At 39.2% G+C, this 25,260-nt stretch overlaps 1 protein-coding gene across 1 annotated transcript in view; it reads right to left on the bottom strand.

The window, feature by feature from the left end:
- Positions 1–25,260, bottom strand: part of LOC109034892 (uncharacterized) — a 455,198-nt gene that overhangs the window by 22,478 nt on the left and 407,460 nt on the right. Inside the window, exons 7-12 of the mRNA XM_019048289.2 lie at positions 23,544–23,688; positions 13,664–13,774; positions 5,771–8,255; positions 2,064–2,221; positions 1,286–1,452; positions 157–360 (exon numbers count right to left, since the gene is read on the bottom strand). Of these exons, the coding sequence (XP_018903834.2) occupies positions 157–360; positions 1,286–1,452; positions 2,064–2,221; positions 5,771–8,255; positions 13,664–13,774; positions 23,544–23,688 (3,270 nt within the window). The remainder of the gene's footprint in view (positions 1–156; positions 361–1,285; positions 1,453–2,063; positions 2,222–5,770; positions 8,256–13,663; positions 13,775–23,543; positions 23,689–25,260) is intronic.

Below are 25,260 nucleotides of genomic sequence, written 5' to 3'. Positions count from 1 at the left end.
TAATTTCGAAAAATATTTTTCAATACCTACAATATTTTTCTAAAATTTCAGGAGACATTTCACATGAAATTTCAAGACTTTATTTTTCGGGGAAAATTGCAACCCTGATTCCCGGTAGAGAAGATGTAAAAATAAAATCTCGAGAGAGTAGATTACCTGTTAGAAGTTTGGTCCCGATGCTTTCCCAACTCGTCGCGTTCGAGTAGAGCGAGGCGGGGCTGAGTGAGCTGAGCCGGTTATTGACTAAATCTAAGGACAGGACGGGAATTTGTACTAAGGATGCGAAGAGTCCTGGCGGCAAGTCTTCAATCTGCGTTTCGTGTATTCGTATCGTCAGCGCACGACTTCTAACGAGTCCAGCTGGAATGTAAGCAGACAATCATACGATCAACCACCCGAAATATTAATCGCTAACAGAGTTTGTTTAAGGACAATTATAAATAAAACATTAGTCCTCCCTGGATTCCTACGCGAGTCCTTTTCCCGACAAACTTTTCTGGAGGAAGGTTTACATTGCGACAAGAGACGTGAAAAATCTTGGATATTCTTCCTTCAAAGGTAGATGCTTCAGTAAAAGAATAAATACAAATTCCTTTCCACTCCTGAAATAGATAGCCTTCAAGTGGGATAAACATAGAGTCTCATTAAATCTGAAAATCCACAACGTCTTCAAATATCTGTTGGTTCGCCCACATCAAAATATTTTTTCCCTCGTTTGAACTCGTTACCTGGCACAGGTAGCTTTTATTGTTCTTTAAACAGTTTGTACTTCAGACTTTCATTGTCTCTTTACGAGAAACGATTTAGGGCTGAAGATTCTGTGACTGCGGGGACGTGAACAACAAGAGCAGTTAATTTAATGTCACCCTTATTCGCCAGAGGTAATTTCTGAAATTGGTTAAAAATTGAATTAATAAAATAAGTTGTGGACGAAAAGAATTTAGGATAGGAAAACAAGGAATATTTAGGCAATAGAAAATTTTTTTCGTGCGCATTTTTTAGTAGTGAAAACATGGGTTTTGTAAGATTTATTCCATTTTCAGGAAATTCTTTGCTGTAAAATAACTTAATACGTATCAGCATCAAACTTCCATAAATATTCAATGTGAAAAAATCATTGGATTTTTAGTGTTGTCTCTTATGATTATTATTAGTCTCTTGTGATTTTCATGATCAACTGAAAAATATAATACTTAATTGGATTCTTTTAGGTATTTCCGTAAGATTCACTAATTCTTATACTTGAATAATTGAATATGTGTGTTTAAAGTTGAGCTGAACTTACTGAGGGCTCTTGGTTCCAATTTTTTCAAGGAAGACCCAGTAATTTTTAGCTCCGTCAAGAAGGACGGAGATGACCCCAATAACTGATCGTTCAGATGAGCCTCTAACACTTTCACCGAGAGAGACCTCAGCGAGGGCACACTTGAAATAATGAGCCCCAATCGAAACCTGAAAAATTTGAAAATTTGGAAATACACAATTAGATTAATTAAAATTTGGAATCACACAATTAGATCGATAAATTTGACATCAATAAACTGATTGACTCATTGCTTTTAAAATTTACAGGAGAGACTTTCGAGCATTTTTGAGGCGACGCGACATCTTATTTGCAGAATAATAGCATAGAGTGGAGCTTTGCGAGTTTACGCCTCGCGCCATAGCGCCTTCAATTTTGCAGACGCAACACAGACATTCGTCAAGTACGAATAGTTGTATCTCTGCGCCGTCATCAACTCGCATCATTTTTCTTGCTCTATTTTCCTATATTGTTTTTGTTGTGTGACAACCCGACTCGAGACTTTGCGTATAAAAAAGTGTCTTCGGCTTCTGAGGGTGAGGGTCATGTACCCTAATGTTTCTGTAAACACCGACTGAATATCATTTCACGAAAGAGATTCGACATCTTTGGCTCATTTTACAGACAAGACGAGTAGCCCGAATTTCTCTGCACTGACTCTATTATACGGAAACAAAAAAAATTGCTTCTGGAAATGCCACCCGATCACCTTGAAGTTCAAATTTGTACAAAACGTGAAGTGTGAAAAATCGCATTATACCTGTATTTTTCAATGTGAGGCCATGTTTGTACGCTAATGGACCGCAAGACGTAGTTGCGGGCAAGAGCATCTGAGTCGAATCGTTCCAGCCGCGGCAGGTCCTGGATATCGAGCGATTCTAATTTGTGTAAGCTCGAAAAGCTATCCTTGCTCAAAATCTGGAACAGAATTCAGATCAGTCACAATTGGAATCGAGGAGCAAAATCGGAAGTTTTATCTGCCGTAATCAAAATGAATCTTTATTTCTGTTTTTGATTGGTAGAACAAATTGGATCGCATTTAGCAAAAAGGAACCAGGGCGATCACAGTGTTGTAAAAATGTTGTTTCCTCATAATGATCTGAAAAATTCCGAGAGTATCGAATAGTTTTGGCTGCCTACCAAAAAATGGTTGATTTTCAAGGAAAGTAATTGTGTAAATTTTAGTACTGTACATAAACTGAGTATTTTTAAAAGAAAATGGACGTATTTCTACGTAACAGACCTATGTGGAGGTGAGAATTATGGGGTGTGCTCGTTAGTTCTCTGGCCGTATGAGTGAATGGGAATAATAAAGCGCCAGTGACGTCAGCGGCAATGATAGTGCGCACTCGAACGAGAGGGAGCTCGTCGTCGGGGCGCTGTAACTCATGAGCCCTGTGCACAAGGCTCTCTTGCCATGCCCGCGGCTCATGCATCTCGCATTCAGTTGGCACATAGGTCTCTTTGATAAAATGTAAAATCCCGCTTTTCCAATTCTTCAAAAGGAATCACGCCCACTTTTACATTGCTTCTTATGCAGCTTCGACGAGCACACCCCATCTTTCTCACCTCCACATAGGTCTGTTTGGTAGAAATACGTCCAAATAAGAAGCTGCACAATTTTGAAAACACTGCAATTGCGCTGGTTCCTTTTTGTTAAATTCGATCCAATTGTTGGACTACAACTTGACAAACGGACCACCAGTGGTAATTCTTATTTTTTTCGTTTCAAATGCATGTAAAACAATCGATTCTTGGTGAGGCAGCTTGATTCTCCTTTAATCGATATTTTTACTGGATTTAAATGGAAGAATCCTCATTCACATTTAATTCCAAAATCTCCACTTCCACTTTGCTCTTTCTGTCAACATTCTCCTCTTACAACCGACCATATTTTACTATGTTGCCCAAAACCAATATGCTGCATACATCAAAATTCAAAATTATCTCCCGAAATTAACTCCGATAACCCAAAAGTGACTACCGTTAGAAAACTTTTTAAGCAATAACATCTCTAAAGTTGATATGTTTTCCTAGACACTGACGTGAATAGCCATAGTTGCTGATCGTCGTATTGAATTAACTATCTATCCACCTCCATACCCAAATTTATACTTAGACCGCGTTAAGTAGAAAGGAACCAAGCCACATCAGCTATTGCCAAATTTAACGGAGCAATTCAATTTTTTACAAGAAAACGTTTGTGCGGAATTTTTTTAAAAAGTTCAATGAATTTGCTTCGTGTTTGGCAAGAAACCCGCTGAAATTCGCACAAAAATCCGCACAATCGTTTCAAGGTAAAAAATTGCATTGCCCAATTAAATTTAGCAGTAGCTGATGTGGCTTGGTTCCTTTCTACCTAACGCGGTCAACTCAGCAACCATTCCCAAAGCCTCTATCCGTCGCAGCTGCGATAGGATTCGTTTGGAGACCCGCACAAGATAAATGATCAATACAATTTTTAGACTCACTTGAACTTAAAAATATTATATTATATTAATATTTAACGATATTCAATACAACGATCAGCAACTAGGTATGGCTATTCACGTCAGTGTCTAGGGGAACATATCAACTTTTGAGATGTTGTTGCTTAAACAGTTTTATAATGGTAGTCGCTTTTGGGTTATCGTAGTTTAAAGGTTGGCTGTATTTCGGGAGATAATTTTGAATTTTGATGCGTGTAGCATATTGGTTTCGGGCAATATAGTAAAATATGGTCGATTGTAAGGGGAGAATGTTGACATGTTTAGTATTTTTACTTGCAAGTGAGTTTAAAAATGTTATTGACCCATCTTGTTTACCGTTGGTTCAGTGGTATATTTTTTAATTTGACCGATGACTGAGCTTAATAGCTGAGAGGAGGTAAAAATGTAAATTTACACTCTACGAACGAGCGGCAGAGGGGGCATTGGGGGCATCCATCGCAAAACGGCCAACACTCAATCAGCGTGCTCTCGGCGTTTGTTGTGCATTTCAATCGAACTATTTGCCCGCCAACATAAATAAACCTCCCGACTAAATGACCGACGAATTAATGAGATGGCTCCGTCCATTAATTATGTAGGCAGATACCAGCTTTCAAGTCAAAAATCCGTCCGGGTGGTCGGCGTTGATCTCCAAATTTATTTCTACCATTTCTGCCGTGCTAAGGAAAAACGCCGTATGGACATTCGAGAGTTGCCAAATCTCCTAAGATAAAATGCTTATTTTTGAGGAAAGTTATGAATATTTTTCCTTGATGTTTTCATAAACTTTAGGTGAAATTGCGTTCAAAATAATCTGAAAAATGGGGAGAAATGCATTAATAAGTTTACCAGGAAATTCGTGTTTTATTAAAGGAAATTTGGCAACGCCTGAAGGTTCATATGGCGTTTTTCCTTAGCACGGCTTTAGTCGGCCAACGTCGGCGAAAACAGACAAAACTCTCCGGGAATAACTTCTTTCGTCTGGGCTTTCTGGACTTGAATTTTCTAAAATCAATTATTGTTTCTACGGATCTTTCAGAGAATAACTTCAACAATGAAATCCGCCGCAACGATTCCTTTTTACGCTTTACCCTAAGCTCATTTTTTCCCCTAAAAAAATGAATTAATCATTTTCCACGTACTTTATTTTCCGACCACTGCACGGAAAAAATCTTAAATTTCCCACCAAGAAATATTTTTTCTTGAAACAAGAATGATATCGCTTAATTTAAGAATTTTTTCGCTTAGGCCGATTTTTTTTTCTTCGTAAAGGGAGAAATTCAGCCTAAATTAAGATTTAAAAAAAAATCTTGGCGGCAATTTCATTTATCATGCTTGAGCCTCGCATTTTTGTTTTCCAGTGGGGGTTTCAAAATTTTTACTCAAATTTTATTTAACCGAGAGACAACTAAGTTATTTTCTTCAAAAGAAGAGGGAGAAAAATTCTGAAATACCGCACCCAGGGAGGAAAAATTTCATGAAAAATAAAATCTTGAAATTTCACGTGAAATATTGATGTTGAAAAATACCGGTTCCTTTTCATGTTTCACACAATGTAAAAATGACTTTCTACTATTTTTGTGTGTTTGAGTGCGGGTTGCATACTCTAGCCCCTGAAAAATATGAAATATTTCACAGACTCGTGATGTCTCAAAATATTTCACTGGAATTTCCAATCTTTCATTTCTTTCTTACATTTCATGCCACCCTGGGTTCGCTACCAACATGCTGGTACATATGAGGCCTTAAATGTAACAATGGCGGATGTGAAAAAGTACCTTTTAGAAATACGCTTAAAAAACTGTTTTCTTCACACAAAAATTTAATATGTTTGGCTGTGGCATAATGTACAGATCTCGAAGATCACATCGAAAGTATTTTCTCAAAATTTTCTCGATGCCAAAACAGTTTTTTGAATGTGTTTCGAAAAGTTAATTTTTCACATCCGCTATTGTTACAGATAAGTCCTCATATTCTATGTAAAATACAAATTTCTCACCTTGATGGGATTAGATGAGATGTTGAGGAATTTGAGCCTGGGCAAGGCAGGCCACACGTGCGAGGGAACGGAGACGAATTGATTCCTATCGAAATGCAGGTACCTGAGTTGTTGCAAGTTCTCGACGTTCGAGCTGGGGACGCTGTTGATCAAGTTATCCGACAAACAAAGCACTTTCAAATCGGGCAATGGGAGGGGCGGCACCTGCTTCAGCCCCGTCGAAGATAAGTCCAGCTTCCTGAGCTTCCGCACGTAGTGGAAAAGCTCCTTGTAGTTCGACCTCAACAAATTCCCGCCCAAGTTCAAATCCAGGAGATTCCCCACAGAGGCAAGAACATTATCAGGCAGGATGGTGAGCCGGTTGAACGCCACATTCAAGCGAGTCAAAAGCGGAACATCCAAGAACATGCTCATGTCCAGGTGCTCGATAGCGTTGTGCGACATGTCCAACTGACGAAGAGTCAGACCGACGGCCGCCAACGCCCCGCTAGGTAGCGCCACCATCGAGTTATAAGACATATCCAACACCTCCAACTGGGAATCCTGGAAGGTATCGCGAGCTAGCGACCTTATCATGTTGTTGCTTAACCTCAAAACACGTAACGAACGGAGTTTGAACTGACACGATTGGAGCCTCGAGATTTTATTGTGCGAGAGATCCAGAATCTGTAATTTATCGAGTCCTAAAAAAGCATCGCTGGCGACGTTCGCGATCTGGTTCCGATCGAGACTCAGGGAGGCTAGATGTTTCAGGTCCACGAAACCCGAGGACTCCAACTCGCTGATGCTGTTGTGGCTCAGGTGGATCACCCGCAGGGAGTTGGCGAGGGCGCCGAAGAACTGGACCGGCGCGTACATCAAGGAGTTGTAGCTCATGTCGAGAGTCCCGATGTGGACGGAGAGGTCGGAGGTCTTCTGGTGCGTCAGGAAGGAGATCTGGTTGCGCGAGACGTTGAGGCTCATCGAGACGACCGGGTTGCTCACGTTGCGGAAGGCGGACAGCGAGAACTCTTTGATGCCGTTGTTCTGCAAGTCGAGTTTGAGTAAATTCGGGAGGTTCGCGAACGACTCCGATTGTAGAACCGCGATCGCGTTGTTGGAGAGCACTAGGTTCATGAGCACGGTCAAGTTGCGGAAAGCACCCGTCCTGATCGTCTGGATACGGTTTCCGGACAGAACTATCGTTTCCACCGAGGGTAATCCGCTGAAGGTCTCCGAGTCGACGGTCTGGAGGAGGTTGTAAGCGAGACGGATATCCCGGAGATTACCGTGGACTCCCGGATGGAACAGTCCACTCGGGAGAGCGGATATCCGGTTCGAGTCCAAGTTCAAATACTGCAAGAGAGAGAATGTTCGTAGCGAATGCGAGTTGATAGTGTGGAAATTGTTATTGTCGAGCGCCAGCCACAAGAGAGAGGTGAGTGGTTTGAGGAAGAGATCAGGGAACTCTTCCTGAAAGAGCCCGAAGCTGATCTCTAAACTCTGAAGACACTCTGCGAGGTCGACGAACGCGTCTATGTCGACATCTACGATTTTATTGAACGAAAGGCTAAGTTCCCGAAGTCGCGGGGTGTTGCGGAAAGTGTGCGGTGGTATGTGGACGATCTTGTTGTTGCGCAGCACCAACGTGTCCAGGTGCCCAGCCCAGACCTCGAAGTTGGTCTCGTTGAGGTCCGTGATCTGGTTGTAACCTAGGTTCAAGTGTAACAACTTCCTGCAAGGCCTCAAGGCTCCGCTGGGGATGCTCGTCAGTTGGTTGCCCGACAGCGAGATGGCTTTCAACGACGGCGCGAAGCTGTCGAAAGCGCTGTCGTCCACGCTGGGTATCCTGTTCGACGACATGTAGAGGAACTTGAGCTTTTTCAGGTGCGTTACCGCCTTCGGGATTGAGGTTAGGAAGTTGTGCTCCAGGTCTAGGTGTTCTAGGGTGTGGCCGATACCTACGAAGGCGCGATCGTCGAGATTTTCCAGTTGGTTGCGCGGGAGGTACAGCCGAGACACGCTTAGACCGCGAAACGTCTGCGGGAGTAAGGTCTTCAGATTGTTAAAGGCTAGGTTTAGGTCGCGGATCGTGATAGATCCGTTGAATAGGTTGTTGGGTAGCTCTTCGATGGCGTTCTCGCTTAGGTCCAGTTTCTCGAGGTTCTTCCGGGTTTTGAACGTGTGTTGAGTGATGTCTTTGATGCTGTTTCCCTGCAGCGAGACCCAGACGAGGTCCTTCATCGTTTCGATGAGTCGGAGCGGGGCTTTCTTGAGCTGGTTGTAGGCCACGGAGAGGGTTTGGAGGTTGGCAGGAAGGGCCGTGGCGTCGAGTGACGTCAGCTCGTTGTAATCGAGATTCAGTGACGTCAGGCTCTTCAGTCGGGCCAGGGATTCGTCCGGGGTAGTCGAGAGGGTGTCGATGTTGTTTTCGCCTACGAATAGATTCCTCAGCGTCCTCGACATGTGCGACCAGTCGTCTTTGTCTAAACCTGTGATTTCGTTCCTGTAACAGAAATTGATGTCTAGCTTAGGAAATTGCTTAACTCCACTGGAAAAAAGCAACATTGGATCTAGAGTCCAGACTCTTGAAAACATTGACAAGAAAATATACTCTTGATTCAATTAGATGTTTGCTTAAATCAAAAGGAAATCCGCTCAAATTAAGAGGCTTGGTTCTTGATTTAGGCTTTAATCTGATTGAATCAAGAATATTTTTTCTTGTCGATGTTTTTGAGAGTCTGGACTCTAGATCCAATGTGTTTTTTTTCCAGTGTCGGAAAAAGTGTAAATCGATGGTGAAACTGCTGAAATGCGTAGCTCAGTTTGTGGCGTAGCGGAATTCCTGCCATACATTATTTCCTAAAAAAAATTTACTGACTGTTATTTTTTGAAAATCTCAGTGATATTTTTCTTCCTATGAAAAATATTCCGTGAAAACCTCAAGACATGATGTTCGTTTGGTCTCCTTTTAAAAATAGATTGGTAGCGGAGATTTCGAAACACCGAGACTGAGATACGCATTTTTTCGGAATCAACGTCTAAATTAAGTTGTAATGTAAAAATGTTTTTAAAGTCACCTGCATCTTTCATCTTTTTCAGCCCAAAATTTTATTTTTCATTTTACACTAAAAGAATGGGCACAATTTTGGTTTCGTTTCAAACGGTACCCAACTCCAAGGTTTGAGAATGCTCAAATTGAATAATTGAAAAACTGCAGAGTTTTATCTTTGGTATTCGGAGCTCAATTCTACCTAGCTAAGAAAAAACGCCGTATGCACATTCAAGTTTTGCCACCTTTTCCTAGATAAAACACTTATTTATTTTTTTTCTTTTAAAGAAAAGTTATGCATGTTTTCCTTTAATTTGTTAGATATTTCAGGTTAAACTACGAACAAAAATTGTGTGAGGAATTTGATGGAAAATATTCACACTTTCCCTGGAAATTTGTTGCTTACTGAAGGAAATAGGGCAACGTCTGTTGGCGCATATGGCGTTCTAGTACAATTACTTAAGTGTAAAGGTTTCAGGGCATTCCGTCAACGATTTTTTGTCCGCACACCTGCTTTGTCCAGTAGTTTACGTCCACGCGTGAAATAAGCGACAGTGACTTGGTCCAAGTGTCATATTTTAGTCCGTATGTAAAATTATATTGACAATAATGAAATGAGAAAATTGAGAGAGACGGAAGAGTTGTTGAGGTAACTCATTTTTTAAATGAAATGTTATTTCCTTTTTTTGATCAATCTTTTTAAATTGTCAGGGGTGAATATTTGGTTTTATTTCCATCCTTAAAATTTTCGATGAAAAATAAATCTTATAAATACGTTTTTTTAATGAAAATATTACTTTATTTTAAAAACATTTACATTTTAAAACGTGGCAAATATTTGTAAAACCTTCTCCAAGCGATGGTATCGATATTAATGAGTCAATGAGCAGTAGTTGTGTCGAAAGAAACTATGCACAAATGAATAAAAGAGGGGAAAACCCGAGAAGCACGCAATCTTCGGTTTTAGCCCATTTGTACATCGATCTTTCAGAGTCAAATACGTCCTATTTTGAGCGTTTGGTTGCGCTCACACCACGCTGCAGCACAGTAAAAGCACAAAATATAAACGAAAAAATTAATGTGCTTTGAAAATCATTAAATACGACAAGGAAACACCTTAATATTTACAAAACACACATTAAATTTTCCTTTCATACATATATATTTTTTTTTTATCAATTTAAATTAAAGTAATCCATGCAGAGTGTGCAAACATATAAAAATCATGAGTTGAAAAACGCTGACTCCGCGAGTTTAAATAATAGGCCCTAGCATAAAGCGGAGTGATGCGACGCGACGTGCTGCCAGCACGAAACGCGCACTGGCGCCTACAAACCTAAGCAGATACTTCACGCATTGCGCAATGTTTGAGGTATCCCTTAGGTTTGTAGGCGCCAATGCGCGTTCCGTGCTGGCTGGCTGGCCGCGCCGCAGCGTGCCACGTGCCACGGCGCTTCACTATTTCACAATAGAGGTGTTGTACAGTATTATACGAAATTGAAGGCACTCCAACATGACGCATACTATGTATAAGAATGTCAGGCATCCTGTGAGAGTATGGAACTTTTCTTGCAAAATAAGTCGAGATAAGAGAGATAAAGGAACATTCTTGAGTACGCCGTCAAGATTTTATTTTGAATCAAGAATAAACTAGGTGAACAAAAGCGGGTTTCTGCTTGATGTAAGTGACTTTCCTTTTTATAAAAGCATCTTTTCTTCTTTAAGAAAACATTGTTTTCTTTATTAACTCATAAGGAAATCTTCTCGGCGGTAAATTTGAGGATATTTCTCCTTCAATTAGGTCACGTGTTCCTCTAATGGAGTTAAAAATCATACTAAACGTTATTAAATACAGATACTAGGACAGTAAGTTTTCGACTACCGCTCTCTTTTTGTTGTCGTCACTCGATTTAATTTGCGAGGGAACTTCGTACTTTTCAAAGATGCCATCAATCATGATACATTGGGGTGCCTTCGATCTCACATGATACTGTGCAACACCTCCGTGGCGAAATAGTAGCTTGAAGCGCTGCGGCAAACCAGTGCCGAAGCGAAGTTATCATCCACGGGAAAAATATGAGATCCTTTACCTGAGGCAAATCAAAAGGTTTTCCAGTTCAGGTATAAAAATATGGGATTTTCTTGAAAGATAATTAAGTCCTGTTGCACCAAAGAGGAGTAGAGTGTTTTAGTGAATTTTCTCTCATGGAAATGACGCTCTCTCATTTTTACCAAAAATCTTAATTATATATTTTTCTCCGTTAGGGCAAAAAAAAAAAAAAAAAAACAAGCAAACCCTCATTCTTCCAGACATAAAACATTTTCATCCAAAAACGTCGTAAGCAATTGTCGTTTGTATTTACATGTGGACCAATTAACTTTGGGTCTTGAGTGGTAAGTGGACCAAAACTCCCCTTCCGAAAAAACGCGTGGACGTAAACTACTGGAAAAAACAGGTGCGCGGACAAAGAATCGTTGACGAAATGTCCTATAACCAATATAAAATTTCAGGGATTTCAACGAGGAGCCATTCGAATAGCTAGTGCAACGCTAATGGATAGCTTTAAGTTAAAAATATCCTTGCATGTAAAAAAAGGCAACATTTCGACACATTATATCCTTCCTGATGTCAGGAGTAACACATAAATTACTGGTTTATTGCATAGTTAGGAGTTTTTGCAAAAAAGTCGTAAACAGTCACCCCTTTTCTACGCGATACAGCCAAACCTGAAAAATTAATTCGAAAGTGATCCTGAAGAAATAATCCCTGCGTGTTAAAATTTAATTTTTCTGTCCTCGCGCGGAGACAGGGCGAAAAAGCGCGTGGAAATTAAATGTACCTGTCTCAGCTTTCCTCTCGTACTACGTGTAAAAATAATAAAAAGGGGACGCCGAGACTTGAGAGAATTATGAGATATTTGTTCGGCCATGATTGATAAAGCCGAATGTTATCAGCCTTTGTTGGAATAAAAGGTACAATTTACACTGTAAAGGGGCTTGAATAATTTAAAGAGTTATCAAGAGAAAGGACGCCGCGGCGGGATTTTCATGCAAATGAGACTCTGCGCCGCTTTAGGACGATTCCGAACTCTGTCATGTATGAAATTGTGCTGGCTCAGAGCTTCATATTTGACCAAGTATGTAGACGCCGGCCAGGGCCGGGTTAAAAAAGATTACATATTTCATCGGAGCTGTAAAAAGCTGAATTAGCTGGAAAGCTCATTTAAAGCGTCTCTGACGCGACGGCAAGCGGCGCTGCTTTCGGCTTACGCAGATACAGAGTAATAAAGTGTCCTCGCACACACTCATAAATTTTCAAATTACGCACATTAAAATCCCGGCGTAATTTAGATTTGAAAAATGAATAAAATGGTAAACGCCGACAGTAAAGTATGTATCAGTCTTTGGTCTGAGACTGCTTTCGTCTGGCAATTTGGAGTCGTCGTTTATATATAGACTTTACAATTGGATCGCATTTAGTGAAAATGAACCAGCGCGATTATAATGTTGTGAAAATGTTGCTTCTCTTCTTAATCAGCTACAAAAATTCCTAGAATAGCAAATAGTGTTTGCTTCCCACCGGAAAATTTTTAATTATAACGTAAAATAATTGTGTAAATTTCAACACTGTGTGCATATTAGGTATTCCTGAAATAAAAGAAGAAGTCACACAATTTTGCAAACACTGTAATCGCATTTAGTGAAAATGAACCAGCGCGATTATAATGTTGTGAAAATGCTTCTTCTCTTCTTAATCAGCTACAAAATTTCCTAGAATAGCAAATAGTGTTTGCTTCCCACCGGAAAATTTTTAATTATAAAGTAAAATAATTGCGTAAATTTCAACACTGTGTACATATTAGGTATCCTTGAAATAAAAGAAGAAGTCGTACAATTTAGCAAACACTGTAATCGCGCTGCTGGTTTCTTTTTTCTAAATGCGATCCAATCATCCTTTCATTTGAGGACCTAATGTATGCTACCGTCACAGCTTCGGCAGATCCAGTAAGATGGCAGCATTATTTGATCTTCATTTAAATCTATGTAGAATAATCGATTCTTGTTGGAGCACCTGCCCACTCAAAGAATCGATTCATTTCTGTAGGTTTAAATGGAGGGAAAACAATGTATTAGAAGAAATGTGAGCGAGCGTTCAGGAGTAATAACTGCGCGGAACAGATATTCGCCTTCAATTAGGAGGTTATACAAAATGACTGTCGTGGCGTTCGAATAGTGGTATCACAAAATTGTATCGAAACTGAGTAAATTGAGACATGCGCTGAAAAAAAAACCACACATTGGATCTAGAGCCCAGACTCTTAAAAACATCGACAAGAAAAAGTAATCTTGATTCAATCAGAATCTAGCTTAAATCAAGAACCAAGCCTCTTTATTTAAGCGGATTTCGTTTTGATTCAAGCAAAAATCCGATTGAATCAAGAGTATTTTTTCTTGTCAATGTTTTCAAGAGTCTGGACTCTAGATCCAATGTGTTTTTTTCCCAGTATGGAGGTAAATGGAGAGAGAACAATCACGCAAACTTCCTGGATCCGCCTCTGCGGTCTGTGGTTGATTTTGCGGTTAGGATTTTTTCAGTGGCGTGACGTACTTTGCGATATATCGATTGACCTGTCATTTAAACCCATGAGAAAGGATCGATTATTAGAATGTTTGCAGCGAACACCTTAATAATCGAATCTTCACCACGGATTCAAATGGGGAAATATCGATAATCGATCATTCACGCCGTCACTGGATTTTTTGGAATATTTGTGGTATAATTTAGTCGCTGACAGATTAATGCGAAAACAGCGCCATTCGCGTCTTCTCTAAACATAAGGCTAATGGTTAAATGTACTTACCCTTGTAAGTTCAACCAATCCAAAGCTTTCAGCCGCTTCAATGCGTCGATTGGAATTCTATCGAGTTTATTGTAACTCAAGTCTAAAAATCTGAGTGAATTGGCCAAAGATCTGTAACAATTAAGAGAAAAGAAATATTTGTAATATTTTCATTCAATTTATTATTGGCAACATGAGAGATGAACATGCACATTGCCTCTCAGAGACACAATTTGCAAGCGGAAATTTTGCAACGTTGAAATGTGGTTACGTTCTTTTCTCTGGGAAACAACGGATTCTCAATTGGACGTATTTCTGCGAAACGGAACTATGTGCATTATGACGTGAGCCCTGGTATGCATGTATTCTTATGGGCCCCAGGGCTCATGAGTTAATGCACATAGTTCCGTTTGACAGAAATACGTCCAATTGGACGTATTTCTACCAAACAGACCTATGTGGAAGTGAGAAATATGGGGTGTGCTCGTTAGTTCTCTTTGCGTAAGAGTGAATGAGAATAATTGTGCGCCAGTGACGTCAGCGGCGATGATGGAGCACGAGCGCCGAGGGGAAGAACGTCGTCGGGGCGCTGTAACTCATGAGCCCTGTCCACAACGCTCTCGTGCCGTGCCCGCGGCTCATGAATCCCGCATTCCGTTGACACATAGGTCTCTTTGATAGAATGTAATATCCCGCTTTTCCAATTCTTCAAAAGGAATCGCGCCCACTTTTACATTGTTTCTTATGGAGATTTCTAGAGCACACCCCATATTTCTCACCTCCACATAGGTCTGTTTGATAGAAATACGTCCAATTATTGTTAAGAAAGTCTAAGTAAGAAAGTCTAAGTAAAGTCTAGTAAAGTCTAAGTAAGACGAACAACTAAGTTATTTGACATTCCTTAGAACTCACGATAAAGTAGCAAAAATAATAGCCCACTCCTCCAAACGGTCCCTAGTAAAAATTGGCGATAGGAGCTGCGTTTCAAAATACAATAGGAATTCTTATAGCAGGCTAAAGAAGGCAATGGAAAATCATATAGCTGGCTGTAGAAAGCGGAGCGAATCATTTAGCCGGGCTATGCGAAGCGATAAAAAAGTATACAATCGGGCTATAGTACCTATCACCGGACTATACAGTATGTCGCCTGGCTGTTGCTTTTTGGCCATCGGCTATAAAAGGCTACAAGAAATTGTGTAGAAATTCGTGTGCTTTGTAAATCCTTAAGTTCGTTCGGAATCACCTTAATATTTACAAAACAAACATTATATTTTCCTTCAATACATATTTTTTTCATCAATTAAAGTGAGAATAATCCATTCAGAGTGTGCAAACATTTCAAAATCATGAGTTGAAAACGCTGACTCCGCGAGGTTAAATATTACAGCCTGACACAAAGTTGAGCGGCGACGCACTGGCGCCTACAAACCTAACAGGGACACTTGACGCATTGCGCAATGCTTGAAGTATCCCCTTAGGTTTGTAGGTGCCAATGCGCATGCCGCGGCACAGCTTGTCACGGCGCCTCAAGCAACTATTTCACCACAGAGGTGTTGCACAGTATCATACGAAATTGAAGGCGCTCCAGTATATTAAGAATGAAGGCATCCTTTTAGAGAACAGAGCTTTTCTCGCAGAATAAATCAAGATACTATGACCCAAAAAGAGAGCGGTAGTCCAAAAACTCACTTAGTCCTAGCATCCGAAATTAGTAACGTCCAGCATACACTTTAATGCCTGGCTGTTGCTTAATCGCCATCGGCTATAAAAAGCTATTGTATAGCCGGCTATGGAAGCTATTGGAAATGTTACAGCCGGCTGTAGGTCTATGGTATTTTGGAACACAGATTCTACTGTCAATTTTTACCAGGGGTCGTAAAAGAAATAAGTAGATACCGTAAAATTCAGGGATGTATTCCGGTGCTTTCGCAGGATTCCTCAAATTTTGAGGATGTTCGAAGACTTTTCAGGTGGGAAAGAAAATGCAAGAATAATATTCAAAGCCATTTCAAAGCGTTAGGCACTTTAAAGGTTCCATGCGGCATTTCTGTGTTTCTTTACTCATGATAGAGACTTTAAATCATGGGTAAATCAAGGCTAAACATTTGAAAAATGATAAAAAGTGGGACGTTTCAAACAGATATTGGTAAAAAAAAGAGAAAATTTTTTAAAAAATCAGTGTCGGTCTGACCGCAGTTGTTACAAAACTGCCTTTCAGTGTTCATAGAATGTTCAACCTTATTTTATCAACGTTTTCGGTTACTCTTTCCCGTGATCCTACATTCGATTTATAAAATCTGTGCATCCCTGCCTCCTGGAATAATCCGTTCAATATATCGTCGTTTCCCCACGAAAGAACGTAACTAACTTTCAGTGTTGCCAGATTTCCTCTTGCAAATCGCAATTTGAAGTATAGATTCTTGGCAGGGTGTCTACTATAACAGGCTGACCAAAAATCAGTGCTTTTACAGTACTTTTTCAGTACATTCCTAGAAATTCAGTACCTCCTCAATAGAAAAATTCGGCACTTTTTCAGTACCTTCAATTGACGAAATTCGATAGATTTCACTAATTTGAATTTCTCGCTCAGAATGCGACAAAAATTACAAAAAATGGAAAAATTCCGGACCATCTTACAGAATTTCAGCACTATTCCAGTACCTCCGGACCGCTCTTAAAAAATCAGTACTATTTCCGGACTTTCCTTAAATTCCGGACTTTCCTTAAATTCCGGACTTGTAGACACCCTGCTTGGGCGTTTCATACTGAAAATTTCACTGAATATCCATCTGATCTCATGCAAAAATCAGACAAATTTCTGGAGAAAATTACTCTTAAAAGTACACTTTTGTAAAAAATGGAATTGTTTTAGTCAATTTTGCAACGTTGGAATGGAGTGACGTTCTTCGTGCAGGAAACGACGGTATCTCACGTGCCTTCGAATGTTCAGTGGCTTTGTGGGCTACCTTGACAGAGGAGAGACGATAACTCGCTCGGAGGGTGTTGAGGCGGAAACCCGGCGACAGAGACGAAAAGGGAGGCATTTAAACAGGAGGGTGAAAGGGATGAAATCACCGGAGAATACCAGCAATTAAAGGCAACAATCTCTGGCGAGAACGTCATTGGCAGATGTTCAATCGTTTAATGAAATCGCACAAAATAAATGTTGCTCAATTCCGACACATATCCCTTCCTTCCGGAGATTCCGCGGCCGTATAGGGCCGCATTTATGACGTAAAGAGCGTAAATCTATTTCGACGTGAGCTCTGGAATACGTGGGTTTTTATGGACGGTAGGGTTCAACTCGAAAAGCTGATATACCTTTACATCATCGTAGCAACAAACTGGGCTTCTGTGCTGAGCAGGATGGATGCCATATAGAAGTTCGAACGTTGCCAAATTTTTGTCGGTAACAATCGAGTATTCTTGATAATTAGTTAATTTTTTTTTGAGACATTCATCATCTCGGGGTATTGATGTCTTTGCAAAAAGTATGAAGGGTGAGTGCATACACAGAAATTTAGATTCTTAATTTAATGGAACCAAAAAAATTCAATATTTTGGTAGTGACATTGGGAATTGGGATCATCGCAGATAGTGGGTTTGTATCCCTATTGACTCTTGGAATTAGTCTACAATTGTTTTAATTTTCTTTTACAGATTTATCATTTCAAAATTATATCTAATAGGTCACAGAAAATTGGATGGAATATCCATCACTTTCCTAGAAAATAAATATTTTGTTAAAAACAATACGACAACCTTCGAATGTTCATACGGGGTTTTCACATAGTAAGATAGAATTGTACTGCCATGTTCAGAAGCCAAATACGCATTTTTATTTTGAAGAAGTACCCCTCATATCACATTTATTTTTAAGAAAAGTTATGATTATTTCTGCTTAAATTATTTAGATGCACTAGATGCGATTGCGAATAGGGCTTTCTGAAAAAATAGATAGGAATCTTAGGGTTTCGAAAAAAATTGATTTTGGTTCTATGAAATTTGGCAATGTTCAACGTCTTTCTGAATTTGTATAAAAGTTTATGCATGTGTTCCTTTGGAATTTTCACATAGTTTGACTCATAATTTATTTTAATTTGTCTGAAAGTACCTAAAACTGTTCATATCTTTTAAAAAATGAGGATTTTATTTGAAGAAATTTAGCAACATTAGAATTACATGCTTCGCTTGCCCCATTTCCTGCAGATTTGACAACATGCCAAGGCTGCTGAAGTTGCCGGTGACATGCAGACTTTAAAATCACTGCTCATCTCCTAGTATTTCACGGCTCAAAAATCGAGGGCGTAAGAGATTTGCAGTGCAAATAAATTAGGGAATCATTTCTGGGGTGAGTTTAATATCAAGTCAAAGCCAAATTTATACGCGACTAAAATAAACTCCACCGTGGCTCTCAATACGACATTAAAACTGCAAAAACGCGTATCTCGCTTACAGTCTTTCAAAATCTCCGCTCCGATTTTATTTTATCAAAAAAGGATGAACCAGCACTAGTTCTTGAAATTCTCACGATATACTCTTCACTCAGAGAGGTATAATTATGGACTTTTTAAAGAAATAACGTTGGGTATCTTTCCGTCTATAAAAATAGATTAAGTTAAGAAGCCGGGAGCCGTCGCAAAGGGAGATACGCGCTTTTGCAGTTTCGGTGGTTCAGCGAGAACGAGTCGGGGAGTTTTTATTTCCTCATCGGAGGACGCCTCGAGAATGGAAACGGGATACAAATAAAGGGACCGCGAGATCGGATTCATTTTAAAATTAAGTGAAAGCAAGCAGAACGCTCCGGCGACGTAAGGATGGAAGCTAAGAGAGAAGGTGGCGGAGGATGAAAACAAAGCTGGCGCAGGAAGCGAGATGCAGAAATTATCGCGATGGTGTTGAATTTTTCGCCACGCCGCGCCTTAGACTGACAATGCTCCGAAACGCTTTATGTGTGAAAAGTGCGAATAACTTCCTTCACGGCTTTTGCCATGGTTGCCGAAATGGGGGTCCACAAATACAAGGTCGATAAGTGCACTGTGATATTAAACCCTCCCGCGGGCTGATTATTGAAATTTAGAGACAAAACGATAGACAAAGAGGCCATAGCGAGCGATCTTATTGGTTGACATGGTTGGTTCTTATAGACTAAGGAAGAAAATGATGGACTAACTGTCGGGTCTTTAATGGGTTGCCGTTTTTACCTGTCCTCCTATGTCCATTGCCACCACCTGTTTCCACCAATAGGATCCCTCCAAATCCCTTTTGTCGTCTTTGTCTATAGCTTTGTCGATCAGTTTCAATAATCGGTCCGCTGATCTGACTGGCTCGGGTCTCATATGCACCTCCTAACATATCGATGGCCAAGCTACAAAACCACGTATCTCCATTTGATACGTAGCAGATTTCATCTCGTACTTGAATTTTTCTTTGAAAACTGGACTTCATTTTGCAATCAGGGACTGAAATTTCTGGCTCATCCGTAAAAACACTTATGTGCATGGAGAATTCGATGGTACATACGTTGTTCCTGAATTGAACCAGAGATTGTAGTTTCTAATTGCAAAATGTAGTCCAGCTATAGTCAACGTAATTTCCTTCGGAATGCTTCCTTTCATTTTCTTTTCTGTTAGTAGAATATTCTGTTGAAGTGTATCTTGGAAAAAATAAAATGGGAGCAAAAAATCTGAGAAACTGCGATGGATAATTGTAGTTTCGCACTTTGGCTACAACTATGGAACATTTTGCAGAGAGAAATGATTAATACTTGTAGCTCATGCTTAAAAGCACCTATCTGCATAGCGGGAATTTGGTACTTATCGATCTCCAGAATGCGAAACCACGTTTAGCTCCATTGCGCTGTTTCAAGGTTCTCCTCCATTTTTTCGAAGAGAAACAAGCAATCCTTGTAGTTCGAAATACATACAGAATATTCTGCTAAAAGAGAAGAGCAATCAAAGAAGTTTTCAAGAAATTTCGTCGACCAGTTTTCCACAGACGAAATAAAGTATGACAGAAAGTCTGCGATGTCGCGATTGGACATACATGGTTTCAGTCTTAAACTTTGATTATTTCCTTCCATTTGATCAGGGCCTACCCCTGTAGAGAGGTCCGTAACAAAGAGGCCGTCAAGCCCCAGGTGTATCCATAATTCCATGAAGAGGGCTAATTTCTACGGATTCGATCCTGAAATATTCCGGCCTAAGATGTCACTCGGAGGGATTTGAGTGTCCATACAAAAATCTGGGTTGTAAAATTTCATGAAAAATATAATTGTGTAATTTTACGAAATATACAAATCGAAATTTCACGGTGAACGTAAAAAATGGTGAAAGCATTGAATTAATTATTACTAGTGGAAATAAGAGGCCGTCCCTACCGCAATGCAACGCAACGCATTCCGTAACATTTTGGGGGAGGGGGGTCGAAAAGAGCGTTCGACCATTTTGTTTTTACGTATATAGGGATAGGGACCTACGTCACAAAAACTCTACGAGGGGAAAGAGGGGTTAAAATGCTTAAAAAATGTTTTACGTAAGATAGGGACAGTCCCTAATTGCCACTTATAGTGTTGCTTTTTAGAGGTGTAGAGTACAAAATTCTCGAATTGGCTCATCAACAAAATAGGAAAATACTCCAAATTTACTCAAATTTAGACACCCTTAAATTCCTTTGAAATTGTGTGGTCATACCAGAAACGTTAGCTGATTACATTTTATAAATTGTTAGACACATTGTTATGAAATGAAACGGTCGAACTATCGAAGGATTTATTTTATCCTCACGAATGATTACTATAAAGAATATACTTCAATATTGCATTTAAATTAAAATTCGACAACCTAGAATCGAAATAATAACATCACGCCTAACAAAATAAATGAAAATTCCACCGATAAAAATGGCAGCCACCTTACAAACAAACTTCGCCGCTGAGCCTCAAAAAATAAATAAAAGCGAATCGATGGCTGAACATTAGTATCGATGGATGGACACTGAATACCACTAGAATTTCCTCCTGGGTCTATTTCAAATAATTTTTTTTTTTTTTTCAGTTTTGTGCGTTAACAAAATCTCATCTACGGAGCTAGGCGTGCCATCGAAAATATTGAGACGATTTGGTGATTTAAAAAGGATGAAAAGAAGGGAGGAAAATGAACAGCATAAAGAAAGAACCTCTTCTAAAATCCAAGCGTTTGTTGTGAAAATTGTCGATTTTTTTTTTAAAGTATGCTTAGAAAAGAGATAGATTTTTAAAGATTCACAAGATATATTATTGATTTATTGTTCAGGGCTTGAAATTTCAATTCTCACTGGCAGCCGAACAGGTTGACCAAGTATGGTGAGCGCGTCTGAATTTAAGTTAATGGGTCTGAGGTTCAAATCCCGATAATAGCATCACATTTTCACGTCACTGAATGCTCAATCTACTGCATACCTAAACCTAGGGCGATATAGTGTTGGTACGTTTATTCCTTGATCTCTGTGGACAATGAACAGCATCTATAGCTGGCTGTATGCTTCAAAAACGGCACTTGAAACATAAAACCAGAGGCAAAAAATTCTCGTCCACACCACCTACACCCGTTTGTCCCGTAGCGACCAGCAAAACAGCACAGGAAAAGTGGATTACATTTTGCAATACGGAACTACTATTTCTGACTCGTTATAGAAACAACGTATGCGCCATTTTAGTTTCCCTATGCAGACACGTGCTTACGTGCCTCTGTGAATGAGCCAAAACTTGTAGTGTCGAATTGCAAAATGCGGTCCAAGTGTAACTCATTGCATTCCTCAGTAGTAGTCTACTTCAATTTTTTTCCTGTGTAGTTTTGTTTCTTCGCAAGACAAAAAAAAAAAAAAATAAAAAAAATAAAAAAAATTGAATAATTAAGAAACAAATAACAAAATTGAAAATTTAATTAACCAATGAAAAAATTGAAATATTACAAAACAAATAAAAAAAAATTGAAAATTGAAATAACAAATAAGACAAATTGTAAATTGAAACAACATATAAAAAAAATCGAAAATTGAATAAACAAACAAAAAAATTGAAAAATTAAAAAACAAATAAAAAAAATCAAAAGACACATAAGAAAATAAAGAAGCTACGCACGATCCGACGCCGACGCGTAGCGTCGCGACGCCTCCGGCTCATCGCCATCATCGCCTTCGTTTCACGGCGTCACAATCAATCACGATCCTGGTTTTTATTTATATTTTGACACCTTTCACCGTCTCTCTCACTTCCTCTCCCTCTCCGTCATATCCGCCGACTTTTTTTCCCCTTTTCGGGTACCTGGTGTCGAAGCATGGGATAGAATTCGATTATTTTTTAAGAGGAGGGCTCAGCGTCACGTCACGCGGGGCCGCTGACTCTAATTCAAGAGAACGTCGCCCGCTAACCGGGAAGCGAATGGCCAGCGTTTAGCGGAATGGAGTTTTTATGAAGGGACGCTGGCTAAACTATAAAACCACGTATCTTTATCGCTTTAGTTCAAAATCTCCGCACATACTTTATTCACTACAAGGGAGACGAATCGAAGTTCAAAGAAATGGAATGAGGCAAAATGGCCTTCAAGGTCGAGCAAAATAAGATAAAATAACTGAATTACAGTTAAAAGGAGTTGATTATGTCGTTTTCGGGGTAGCCAGTGCTATGAAACTTTAGTCAACACTTGTACTGAAGTTTGTTTATCATATGGTAAACGATTCAAAGCTTTCCGATCAGGCACCATCGTTAGGACTTAACAGAGAAATAATAAATGATCAACATTAGATTCATAGGAATTACATGTGAAGTGGTCTCTTATCATAAACGGTTGTATCTCTGTTATCACTTATCTTCTCTTATGGGAGATAAAATTGTTTGTAAGAAAAGATTAAATTTCTGTTAAGTTCTGACGATGGCGCCTAGCCCAAAAGCTTTCACGCAAAAAAACACTATAGGAAAATAGAGCTAAAGAGTGGACGCGCGTTAATAACGGCGCAGAGATACAACTATTCGTGCTTGATGGATGTCCGTGTTGCGTCTGCAAAATTGAAGGCGCGATGGCGCGATGCGTGAACGTGCAATGCTCCGCTCTATGCTGCCGATGAGGTGTCGCTCAGATTTGGGAGTTACGTTAAAAACCGAGACCCAATTACCTACGTCTCTCCTGTCTTCGGCTGTGCTGACACTCAATATTATTCTTTTCCCCCCAATGTAATGTCTGATTATTATAGGATGTATTTGTAAACTTACATCTAAAGTTCATATATACGTAACGGCCCCGTACAACCCGCGGGGCACGTGTTTTAGGAAGCTTCGGGTCAATTTGACCCGGTTTGAGCATCTATGGGTTAACAAATAAACACAGTTCAATGAAAGGTTTGGCTTGATTATTATAGCACTAGTTACACCAAAACTACAAATTTACGAAGTGCTACTGTCAACACAAAATACCTTAACAACTTCATAAGTAAATTACTTATGCTTTATTTGGCTTAACGATATTTCAAAAATTGACCCCTTTAAAGCAGATATAATAGAGTAAGACGCAAATTAATATGAGAAAAACACAGATGAAATTATAAAAGTATTTTTTTATAGCAGAAATTTTGGGACGCTGAAACAGCTATAGATGATTTTGAAATTTCCTATCCATACATTGTCTTACAATACACGGGCCAATTTGTGTGTCTTAACAGGAAAAAAGTTGTGCCGGCTAAAAATTCAATCAATGAGAAAATGTCAACAAAGACCAGACACTTCTTTTATTACCTACCTGAACGGCAAAAGATACATCGTGTCGTCGCAACTAAAGATTAAAGATGGAATCGATGAAGTTCAGATGATAAAATCTATCTTTGTACTCTTTTTACATGTCATAAATTAATAAATACAAATCAAACTTACGAGAAAGATGTATCAGAAATATCGACGATTTCATTGTTCATCAGTCTTAATGATTCTGTTTCGATTCCAGTCAGAGTCTCGGAATCTATGCTATCCATCCCTGCTTTCACAACGTCTATGTGCGATAATTTCCCGGATAGTGTTTCTGTAGGCAGAGGTAAAAGTCTTAATTAGCATTTTCAAATTCATCATAATTGATAAGGAACGTTATAACTTCCATACGTGAAAAATAAAAAGAATTCAATGGCGTGGCGTACTTCACAATATATCGATTGATTTGGCATTTGAACCTATGGAAAAGGATCGATAAACTGCAGGGTGTTCGCAGCGGACACTTTAATAATCGACTCTTTCGTAGCTTCAAAGGAGGAAATATTGATAATCGATCATTCACGCCTTCCACTGAACGAATTATTATTTTTGATCCAGCTTGGTGATTCTTTCAAACAGGGAACCATAGGTTTCGGTCATCGAAATATACATAAGAAACAATCTAAACATTTTGCTAAGCAGGCTGCTTCTCATAGAATCGATCTAATCTAATTTCTTTGACCTTAAACGTTAAAAAATTACGAGGAGGGGGCAATATTAATTTATTTCCTTCAGTATGGAGCAAGTCCCTTTAACAGTTTAGCTTAGAATTTTAATTTGATATGAATTTTCGGGAGTTAATTTGGATTTTATCATCAACTCTTTTTTCGTCTCCTTAGGTAACTTATTAAACTGCTACATATTGATCAAAAGGAAATCACCAGGACTGTGGAATCGCCAAGAAAGAATATGAAATTCGTTCTAAATGTCATTCTCAGAAAATTAAATTCGTGACCCTATCTGATACGTGCCGGGCTGGGCCGAAAATTCTGCTTCGCCGACGAAAAGTCGACCAGTTGACAGAAAAGGAACCAAAGCCTGTCTCAAGGTCGTGGTGAGGGGCTTTTAGATTGAGTAGAAACGAGCCCGTACATAAATGAAAAATCCCATCTAGCAATAGTTGCATTCACCTCAATTGTTGCGCATTCTTTAATCGTCAGCCATACTTTTACGAGCTCTTTTTACAAGCTCAAGGAGCAATTGGACTTCACTTTGCAATTAGGAACTAGGTACTATTGATAACTCATTTATGGAGACACTTGTCTGCATATGAAAACTAATGGCACATATGTTGTTCCTAAGGTGGGCTAAAAATTTTAGTTCCTTATTACAAAATGTAGTCCAATTGTTACATTTTGCAATTTGGATTTACAATTGAAAATATTATTGATGCATTCTGCACATTTTCTCCGTCTAAGTTTGTAACAATGACATTTAAAGGCTCTAAGGAATTTTGAAATACAGTTAGACTGTATTCATAGAATACTGTAATGAACAAGACAGGCAACTCCTCCGTAGCTTTGTATATTTAATAAACGGATGGGAAAGACAAAAACTCATTCAGTAGAGGTAAATCTTATCATATTTAATGATGACACATTAAAGTATAATGATTCTATTTACGTAATTGAAATTTTGACTTTGAAATGCAACATGTAAGACAGATAACGTCAACGAAGCTATATGTAGCAGATATTGCTGAAGTGCCTTGACAGATAGTCAATTATTTTTTCGAACAAATGTGTTCTAAATTTTTTACGCAGTTTTTCCGAAGAAACGGTTTAAATGAGAGGAGAAAAATCCTGTGTAACGAATTGGATCTTTTAAGATTGGTACACGGATTTTA

This window comes from Bemisia tabaci, chromosome 5, assembly GCF_918797505.1.
Source record: "Bemisia tabaci chromosome 5, PGI_BMITA_v3".
Classification (NCBI taxonomy): domain Eukaryota; kingdom Metazoa; phylum Arthropoda; class Insecta; order Hemiptera; family Aleyrodidae; genus Bemisia; species Bemisia tabaci.
This window is presented reverse-complemented; position numbering and strand designations above follow the sequence as displayed.